This window comes from Pygoscelis adeliae, unplaced genomic scaffold (assembly GCF_000699105.1).
Source record: "Pygoscelis adeliae isolate BGI_AS28 unplaced genomic scaffold, ASM69910v1 Scaffold38, whole genome shotgun sequence".
Classification (NCBI taxonomy): domain Eukaryota; kingdom Metazoa; phylum Chordata; class Aves; order Sphenisciformes; family Spheniscidae; genus Pygoscelis; species Pygoscelis adeliae.
The window spans coordinates 11,492,495-11,503,655 of NW_008825614.1; the positions used below are offsets into that span (position 1 = coordinate 11,492,495).

Sequence of the window (11,161 nt, forward strand, 5' to 3'; positions counted from 1 at the left end):
AGTAGTATTTAGAAGTATAATTAGTGGCACTCATTAAATTCAGAAATTGACCGAGAAGGACCGCGGAGGCTTTCCCCACTACCTCACTCCTGCTGGCAAACAGTCTTCACAGTGCCTGAGAAGCCTCCTAACACCAGGCATGGCATTTTCCAGCAGGGATTCACACAAATATTAATAACACGTTTCAGGATAGCAACCCCAAAGGCAGAGACTGACCTCCTGAGGCAGCTCCAGCTTGGAGCGGTCGGTTCCCTCCTTGGACTGCAGCCCCATCAGGTAGGGAACAGGAGCGTCCAGAAAATGCAGGAGAGAGGCAGGAAGGATGGGGACATACACATGCTGCCACTGAAACGGGAACAGCAGCGTCGTGATCCCCTCCGCCACCGTCATCAGACGCTGATAATCTAGACAGGGGGAGAGACAGACAGACATTGAATTATCTTTCTGTGTTTCGCTTTTGAAACCTGGTTGGCAAGGACATCAGTGACAAAACAAGTCAGAAACCATGTTTATATGGTAAGATGTTCTTTTGAAAATAAGATAGTACTTCAAAACCTTAAACATTATTTAATGCGTCAAAACTCACTACCCCCAGGAAGAAACTGCTGAGCATAAATATTCCTATCTTATCTAGATCTATTCCGTCATTAAATTCATTTATTAAAAGGATACCAAAAGTTCTCTCTATAGTACAGGATAATACTACTCTAATTCTATAAAAAGCATGTATTTTTGCAAGGGAAAAGGAGGAGAAAGAAGTGAACTTCAAGGAAACATTGTGGTTTCTTGCTTGCTCCTGCCTGCCTGCTTCTGCTCCACTTGCTACTACTTCTGAGGCTGAGTGTACTTTCCAGAAGACTCGCCTTGGCCACATACCAGCAGAAGTTTACAGTCCCTAAGTATTTAAAAGCACTGCTTTTAAGTAAAATCCAAACAGAAGCCTAATAGAAACTTAGTTCTCAAAAATATTCTGTATAGCTGGCATATTTATATTGCATTAATTTCCCAAATTTGTATTTAATCCACTAGTTCACTGCTTTGCAATGTTTTGGTTCAAGTAGACACATTGCGCATTATTTTTTAAATTAAAATTTAATTTGATCCAGCTGAGCTGCAAGAATATTTCAGAATTTGGATAGCAAATTATTTCTCAACTATCCAGCTGGCATGATGCGATACCACAACCTATTTATTAATATAAATGAGGTAATCTAAATTTGAGAACACAGTTTAAAAAAAAAAAAATTAAAAAAAAATCACATGTTGGTGCCTATAGGATGGTCATCCTTACAGTGAATCTCAAACTGCAGACAATCCATCAGGAAACAGGTAGAGACCCCTGGGTCTTGTAAGCTGCTGGTGAATGTGAAACCAGATGATTGCTTCTACTCCATATTACAGCAGCTTCTGCATTAATAACAACTCCCCCCAAATTTCTAAGAACATGAAAGTACTTAAACCCCAATTCCTTAGCAATCTTGACTTATCATGAAGAAGCAGCACATCTCATTTAACGGTAGCGGTTAAAGACAGAAACACCAAAGTGCAAGTTTGTAGGTGACTTTGAACTTGCACGAGGTGCATGGCACACACAAGAGGGGGAGTCAGTTCCGATTCCCATCCTGGGCCTCCGCCACTTGTGAAAGCTGCTCTTCACAATCTGCAAAAGGGGTTGCTCCCCCCAGCTTCAGTGCACGGGTACGTCGCCAGTAACCAGCAAGAGCGGCAGAAGGGATGTCCCCTCTACGGCTGCATCCAAAACCAGTTCTCATCAGTGCCAGGCAAGTCTCACGAGCTTTGGCTTGAGCAACCAAAAGATTTTCACTCTCACCACGGCCAAACCCAGATCCTTGGTAACACTTGGGTTGTTGCCCATCTCTCCTAGCCCCTCTGCCCTGCTCCATGGAATTAAAGAAAGATACATGTATGAACACTCTGGTTTTGAGTCGGGTAAGGTTTTTTTTTTTCCTATAGCCCTACTGACTACTTTTGCCTGGGTAGGAACCCAGCCTGGCCCTTCCCGTTTCCTGAACAAGCCAGCCTGATACCCTGGCAGACATCAGCAACAGCAGAAGCACTGTCATCTGACACTGCTCAGCTATTAGGAGGTCACTGGGAAGATGCACTTGAATAAATATGCAAATTAAAACAACAAATTGCATAACCCATTCTCCTTCTTGCTAGCACTTCTCTATGGAAAACCAGCCTCGATCTGCAGAAGGTCAGCTGGCAGGGCAAAAACATTTTTCATCTTGTCCTACTAATAGCTAGTCACTCAATCTTCAAAATTATTTTCATGCATACAAGTCAGCCTCAAGGTTACACCTCAAAACCATTCCTAGCTACAGATCAGCCATTATGAATCTCTCCCTATGCAATCGTCTATAATTATACACGTTCATTGGCTGTCTTGTTGAGAAGCACTTATACAGAATCAACATACAACATCTACTGGTGAAGCTTAGGCGTCTCATGACACTTCATAACTCTGAAAGCTTTAAAGGTTAAAAAAAATACAGGAAGTAGCATGTCTTAGTATGCATGAGAATTTCAAAGTCTATTCTGATCTACATAGTCATGTGAAATAACAGGTCTTCACAGCAAAGTTGCAAGTATCTTTTTGGACAAGGGCATTCAACTCTGGAAATGTGTGCTCACTCTTCTTTGATGCTACTGATAATATTTAACATAGTCACTAGCACAAGTTTTGAAACCAACTTACTATGAGGAAAGCTGTTTTTAAAAAAACTAGTGATGACCAAATTATTAAGCTAATTGTTACCATTTAGCAATGTTTGTTAGCAATTAGCAGAGATAAAAACAATTCTGTACCCAGCAGTTTTCACTGAAGAGGAGGAAGTTCCCAGGTTCCTCCAGAAAAATAATTTAAAATAAAACACCTGGAAATGGTTCTGATATTTCTTTAATGAAGTAAGAAACTCTTGTTACTTTGTATTTACTTTCAAGCCTGTACAAGGTTAGACACCTATCCTGTAAGGCATAAAGTCTTTTTTGATGGAGAGATTCTTGTACCTATCAGCATTTGAGGGAAGCTTACGTGGTTACTGAGAACCACCTGGAAACAAGGGACTCCTACATTTCCCCAAACCAGAAAGAGAAAAAGGGGCGGCAGAACAGAAAAAAAGGAAGGAGGGAAAGAATGGAAGTGGATGGAAAAACCAGGGTTTGTATAGACTGCGTGTGCTTGCGTCAAGGGGGACAGCATTTCCAGATCCTACCCCACCATCACTACTAGACTGTGATAACAATCTCCAACTGCAAGCCACGTTTTGCCTGTTATTTTATGAATGAGAGGCCCAGGTAGGAAAGCTATTCTCTGATCCTACTCCAACCTTTAGAGCTAGAATAGGGGATTAGATAGTATTCACCAGTTTAGGAAGTGTCTTTTGAGAAAGGCCTGTTTGTTGAGGAGAGAGAGGACACAACAGTCCTGTTTCCCATCCATCTGACATCAAGAAACATCCGGAAAAGATACAAAAAGTAAAAACACTGTCTGGGTGATATCCACAGAAGGTCACAAACTCAGAGTGATGAATGGCTCAAATCAAGGCAATTTCCTGAGATCGGTGAAATTAATCGTCCTTCTAGGGGCTCACCCACCTCATGTGGTGTATGCCACACTGGACGCAGTGAAAGGCCCTGCGATGCCAACAAGGCTACTACTGCCTGCTTTAAATGCATGAGCACAAGGTTGCAGCCCGTGGCGATGGCCCACAGCAGCAGCTGCTGCCACCAGAACAAAGATTTCATCTGTGCAAAATCATCCCTGGGCACAGAAATAAGTAGTGGACAGTAGAGACCTAAGCTTGGGGCCTCCTCCCCTCCTCTGTGCTGTGCAGCCCGGGACAGTGGAGAAAGGACCCAGAAGGTCTGGAGACTTACTGAACGTCCCAAACACCAGACGTGTTTCTCTGCAGTGTGCAGATGGGCTTTTAGCTTTAAATTTCTCTTATCCTGGATCTCCTTTCCATCTGATAGCTCTACCTCTCTTACTTGCAATGCTATATCCCTCTCCTCCTTTCAGTTTTCATTTCTTCCCACTCCCAAAGTGACGATAGCTTATACCACACTGTTTATTTTGCTTTGCAGCTATACGTGCATCCCTCGCCCTGCCTTCTTGGGACAGAGAACTCTCTTGCCTTCTCCAGGACAGGGAACATCATTGAGCACAGCCCCTACAGCAAGTTCTTCACATTCAGAGTTAAATCTCTAATTTGTACACAGGACATTTTCCAAGAGAAACTGCTCAGGGAAGATAATCCCAAGGCAAAGTGGCCCCTACGGCTTCTATTGCAACTGCTGCCTCTTAACAACTGCTTAGCTGGATTTGGCATGGGTCTGTCTCTCACACTTAACCTTCTCCTTAAGTGAAGAAGAGGGCAACAGAGTCAAGTTCAAAGACTCTGGATCCAACCCCTTGTTCTGGCAGCATCTGCCAGGGGCCCTTGGCCAAGTCCCTGCATCTCAATTCCCTGAGCAGGACAAGTAACTGCAGCGGGGACCCGCTCTGCCATGGGTCAGCAGTTCTGCTGCACGAGCACCACGTTTCAGCCACGCTTTAAAAGGTCTGGAAATACTTACATGGCTCACAAGGTACAACGTAATGCTTAAAATGCAAACCCTGAGAGATTCCTGTATAATTGTGAATCACTGTTTTGCGCTAGAGATGGAAATAGTTTCAGCATTTGAACATCAACTCACTATAAATGTTTTTCTGAAAGAGGACAAAATTTGACAAATATTTGTCTGGATGTTGATTCTCCATAATACAATAACAGGACAATAACCAATCAGCACAGTATCACAACAGATACCGTGCAGGCAGAAGTATCTATCCCAAAGAGCTTAAAGTCCAAACACAGGCAGTGACTGAAAAAACAAAACCAAAATAATCCCTCTCCTTTCATTTTACAGATTGGGTATAGAAGCTCTGAGATGTTAAGCAATTCACAAAGCTCAACATAAAAATTGCTTTTCCTGCTACAAAGGAGTCTGATACCTCGAAATCTTTCCCATGCTGCAGCAAACCAAAATCAAGATCCTTTGAGAGGAGAAAGGGACATCAATGTTACCCCTGCCCAGAACAGCTAAGACGTCCCTTGTTCAGGTGCTACCTCCAAAACAGGTTCAAATCTTTGGTCGTAATCAAAAAGAAGAGAATTTCACCTGGGACCTTCTCAGCAAACGCCCAACCACAGGATTTTTGAGTATAAGGCACGTGTAAGAGGACACACACACTCATTCAAACTAGAAACGGTGTTCTTGCTGTGATCAGTACGGTGTTATTCCAGTTTCAACACACCCAGCCTTCCTGATGAAACAACAGTTTGGCAGTTTCCCAACTCTCTGTTCCAGTAACCTACCAAAGGTAAGGTAGAAAGCCTACCGCAGAGCTGGAGTCTCAGCCTGGATCTTCCAAATCCAGTATGATGCTTTAAAAATAGACCATGCTTCCTCTTTCTTTTCCTTTTTAAGTCCCATTTTACATACAGTTTGAAAGCACTTGGAAGCATTTGAAAAGATGGGTTACCTGGACATCACTTCCTTTCCTCTACTGCTTTTTGAACACGCATAAAGTGTAACCGCAGCTTTGCAAAGCCACGTATTTAAAGATGTATCCTGGAAGATGATAATCAGATGATGTTCTCAAACAGTACCTTATCAAAAGGAACAAAACCATTCTAAGCAATAGTTTTAAACAAAACAAAGCCAACAACAGAGAAAATAAAATAAAATAAAATAAAATAAAATAAATAATAAATGAATCTTAATGAAGAAGAGCTAATTCTTCAGAGGGAAACACCTGAACAAGCTTTAAAACATTCTTGTGACCAACAGCTTTTCCACATGCTACCTCTTCAGTCAAAGTATTATAAGCAACTGCTGTTCAGCTGCTACTTTTTGTAACGAGATGTGGATTAGCTGAGCCAGGTATATTGGAAAAACTGGAAAATAAAAATTAATATTTTGCTCTGAGTGTGAGTCAGGAATGGTGCACGACAGTTACGAGACCTGTCTAGTGGCTCCGGACCCTCAGATCTGTAATGTTTATATATAGCATACTGCAGATGAAAAAGGAAATCTGAAATTCACATCTGAGACAAAAATTGTTTATGAAAGCAAAGGTTTTCAAATCAGATCTCAATAGCTCCACGGAAGCAATGCATGTAAGTCTTGCAGACTTCAAAGCGCCCTGGAAGCTTCCATCTTTCATCTGGTTTGTATACTGGCAGCTGCGATGACTGACAAGCCAGACCAGGTGATTTTCAAGAGACGTTCAGATAAAATGCACAAAAATGCTTCAGGAAATGTTTATTCGCCATAGAAATCGCCTTGCACCAGTCCTGCCTTCAGGGCACTTGGACAGGTCGGTGATGCAGGGCTGTAACCAGCAGACCATCCTGGGGAACGACCCATGGCATCTCAACGCCCTTTATGCTCAACAGAAGAGAGGATTTACCAGCGAGCGACACAGCACATGAATTACAAGATAAAAGCAGAGCAGCAATTTATGCAAATCTGAAAACACATATTTTCTTAAACAGGATGATCAAGACTAGCCTGCATCTAATTGCCTGAACTAAGAATGAACCTCTCAGCCTGGGGGTCAGCTCTGCCCCAAGGGAAACATCCCGAAGCCAATATTCACCAGGGCCATTTCTTCCCATTTTCCCTCGTTGGCAAACACTTAATGGAAAAAAAATCACTTCCACTTCAATAAATTTACATTTATACGATTTATCCATGTTACAGCCTGCCATCAGTGGTTCAGCATAAATTAGTTTATGATTAAGAGCCACCTTAAGAATTAACTCACAGGAAAACCTGAATTAGCTCCCATTACTGGCATGGTTAAGCCTCCGAGAGCAGGGCAGAAGTCTGTGGCAGGCTGACAAGGTGGCAGTAGGACACATGAAGATGCACCTGACGACACAGGGAGCCCCTTGCTCGTCCCCACGGCTGCTGGGGCAAAGCAGCCTCCCCGGCGGGCAGCAGCTCTGGACCAGGGCAGCAGGGTGGCGGGGAAGGCACAGACTCTAGCAGGCGACAACTTTGCTCAAGACCACTTTTGACTGCCATGTTACTTATCTGGCGTTTGCCATAGCTGAAATGCAAAGGCCTAATTTAACTTCTCCTCGCCCCGCTCTTAAAAGGTAAAGATGTTTTATAATGGAAAAATCATAAGATCCAACTAAAAAAAGTGGAAAGGGGATGGAACGTGTGTGCACGAAGTGATAAAAGCAGTTGCCAAATCTTCCTCTACACTTCACTATTAGTACAAACAGGAGTGGGGATGTGGTACAGACCTGTACCAGCTCCTTCTTGTTTCCAGCTGCTTTAAAAACTTGACTTTTCAGGCCATATTGACTTCAGCTAACAAAATTGAGCAACCTTTAATTAAAAAACGGTTTTGTCTTTCCACCTAAGTTAAAAACCAAGAGGATATTTGATTCTTTGATTATTCTATCCAGTTGTCTCCTTTCCAGGGGAACACACACTGCAGTCTCCTCTGACTGTGGTAGTGTTGAGGCCCTAAACTCAGGTCTCTATCACAGCATAGACACATTTTGTCCCCGTGTAAATTGTTCACCATTATCTCTGCAATCGCTTCCCATTGGTTTTGATGAACACCAGTGTGGAGTGCAATTATTTAAATAATGAGCAGAGGAGAGCAAAGGTTGTCTATGTAACTATTCGGTGTAAAAATGCTTTAAAAGGCAAACACATCATGCATGTATTAGTTTTAAAATATCTCCCCCAAAACAGGCTTCAAAAGAAGTCTCTTTCAGACACCACCTTTTTCTAGGTGATCACTATGTATATGCATAGCCATTTATATTATAAGTTCTAAGATTAAAAAAAAAATGCAAAGAATATTTCAATCTTTGAGGAGCAATTACTCAAGCCCTTTGAAAAACAACTGAGGAAATGCTCAAAATTATAATGAGTAGAAATAGCCTAAGCTCTAAGAAGTTTATTTTTGTCTCATCCACATGTTCCCTCTCATGTTTAAATCCCTAGAAAGGCAGACATTCAAAATGGATCGCTGAGGTTTCTGCAGAGCCCACAGTTTAATTCATCTCTCTCCAGCAGGCATCTCACGCCAGTGGTGTTTTGTTACCGATCCTTGGGAAATTGTAGCAGCTATTGCAGAGTGTTATTAACTTGGACACTGCTGGAAGCCTGGACATTCACAATACCCTTACATCTCCACGGTCGCACAGGAGAGCTGTGCTCTGAAAAAAAATAAAGGGCACTTGCAAAAGTATTACTTTCTACGATTGAATAAACTATAATAAAACTACAACAGCAAGTCTGTTTCATAAATGAAAGTCTGTATGCCCCAAGCTTACACAACGTTAGATGTGTGCTACACCGTGTGCCTTGTAGCGATAACAAGTATGACTCTATATCAGTTTTTTCTGCTTTATTTGGAGTCTCGTAGTTCTTATGTCCTTCCTTTGAAAGTCGCAGGAACACATCACAATCCAAGCTTTGATTTTTAGAGGATGAAGTTTATAAGGCTGAAATCCAAAGACTGCACCCTGAAGAACTGTGGGGAAAAATATCTAATCCCTCCCTTTGGATTTCAAAGCCCCATTGTTACAATTCGGCCCTATTTAAACTTAAAAGTATTCTCTATATGCAGGAAGATGTAACCTGAAGCCATAGGAGTTCTGCTTCTAGTGCTTTCAGGTACAGCTTTCTGTATCACCTTTGCAGGCCAAAATTGGCCCTTAAGGCAGTCTATTACATCTACCCACCAACAGAGATTTTGATTAACTCCCTGGAAGTCCACGCTGTCTCCATTAACAGTAAGGACTTGTCTTTTTGGTCTTGCCATCTAGGCACGAGCACAGGTCTCTGCCAGTTACCCAGCTATCCTTGCCTTGTTCCGCGTTTTGCCCTAACGCTTCCACAGCACTCTTTGCTGCTCCCAAGCTGCACAGATGTTTCACATCTTCAGACTGAAACGCTTTGGTCATAGTGGCTTTTGCCCCTGAAGGACAATTATCCATACCAGCAGTTCCCAAACTGTGCTTTGCAAAGCCACGGTGATAGCTCCTTAGCACCAGGCTGCTTTAAAGTTTAAACTGTAAACTTGAGAGAAAATTGAGGATTAAGGTAGTTGCCTGCAGTCCAAAACGTTTGGGAACAAAAAGAGCTTAAAAAATGAGCTCATCATTCTTTTACATCAGTCTCTCCACCCCTCTTGCTTGACCACCACACCTGCAAAGTGAAGTTACAGTCCACTACAATCCCTTCATTCTCCCAAGTGATGCGATACCACTCACCCGTAAAACACCATGAACAGAGCAACTAGTTACCCAAAGTTGACAGTAGCAGCCAAGGTACGAACAGCTACCAATTGGTCCTGTGTCCACCGCAGAGCTGTGCCAGACACTCTCGCATCATGCTGGGAACGTGTCCAGGGCAAGCTGGGTAAAGTCACCCAACACTCCAGCCTCTTCATTTAGTTAGATGCCTTTGTTCAGGCTGCTGGAAACATTATGTCTCAGCTACATGGTTAAAAATAAACTTTTTCATCATCAACTCCTTGTTCACTAGAGAAAAAACATTCCAGAAAAGCCAATACAGTCTCTGTGCTACCTTCCTGCCAGCCCTTCGCTGCTGTTATCACCAACTCTGTCAGTAACCAGGTGCAGCTCCACTTGACCACCATCCTTCCCACAGGCAGCCCACTGCCCATGCTTGCCTATAAAGTTTGGAACTAAAGCTGTTTGACCAGTGTTTCCAGTATTTGCAGTTTTCATATCCTTCCTGCTCTTTCTTGGCCTCAAAAAGTAATCTGCCTTTAGCAGACAGACGTTTAGTGAGAAGTTTAAGGTTCTCAGTAGACAGCCAGCAGGCTCATTGTACGGTCAGGTTGTACAACAATTTATATTTTCACTCAACTTTCCAAAATAAGTCTTTATTCTTTAAAAGAGGAACAATTTTTCTGGCAAGCTTGAATGAAAAGCTTCCTTCCAACAGGGCTAGGAGAATCACAAAAAAGTCAGCTTACTCTTCCCACATGTGTTATCATCAGCTCTCTCACTGAAGAGCTGTGAAGTCTGGTGAGCTGAAGTAGGTCTTGGTCCAATGCTCTGATTTCTTGAGTACTGTAGCATTTCAGTGAACTCTGACTTTGGGTGAATAATGCTGTCTTGCTTGAAATTGCACCCTGTGGATGCAAGACCATCTTCTGCTAATCTTTTGTTGAGTTTGGTAAGATTTGCAGCAAGGCCAGGCCACTGGAAACACAGTCCAGCGAGTCTGTCCTCTTTAAAGTAGAAAGGGAAGGAAGGACGAATTTGCAAAATCACACTCTCATTCATTACTTTGGAACAAGCGATACATAAGCCAAAAACTTCTTTTCATCTTTTGCCTTGAAAGAGCTTGCAGTTAAGAAAGCGTTTCTCCCTGATGGATCTCAAAGCTTGGAAAGGAGATTTCAGTAGTTATCTAGCCTGGCTATATCTCAAATAGGAAAAAGAGCTGCTTTGTTTTCTCTTTCAGGAATCGCAAGACTGACATTTAAAAGAAGCTGCAGTGCACAATTAGCCAAGCACTCAGCTATCAGGATATGCCAAAACTGAGGCTTTGCACTTGACCTCCACTCCACATTCCTCACCTCTGGGAACCAGCATTACAATGCTATTTACATAATCACAGTATTTCCCTAATACAACTGTATGCTTTCCCCCATGCGCCATCAGGTTGTGTCTATATTAGATAGGGAAGTAAAGGTCATGTCAAGGACATACCTGGATTCACCAATAATAGAAGGGGGGGAGGAATCTGAATTCTGGAGGATGGAGAGGATTAATTCTCACTGTCTCATTTTTCTTTAAAAAAAAAAAACCCACAGTGAAAACAAACAAAACAAGTAAACCCTTAAATTATAGCCAGTAATTGGAAGAGAACACTTGTTTATCTGACTTCTGGTGGCACTGAAAATTGAATCAAAATTATTTAGTGGATATATTTTGTCTGTCTCAAGGACTATTACAAAAATAACGCATATGCAGGTTGCTCTCCATCTGCACAAAATATTACTAAAATGTAATCTGACAAGCAGATTTTTCCTAATGCTACTAGCTCACAGTAAAAAAATCTCAGTTTTCAGTGAGTCCAT

General features: G+C 42.3%; 1 protein-coding gene across 1 annotated transcript in view; it reads right to left on the bottom strand.

Annotated features, from left to right (window-relative positions):
- DENND5B (DENN/MADD domain containing 5B) overlaps window positions 1–11,161 on the bottom strand; it is a 63,170-nt gene that overhangs the window by 42,650 nt on the left and 9,359 nt on the right. Inside the window, exon 4 of the mRNA XM_009333034.1 lies at window positions 217–404. Within this exon, the coding sequence (XP_009331309.1) occupies window positions 217–404 (188 nt within the window). The remainder of the gene's footprint in view (window positions 1–216; window positions 405–11,161) is intronic.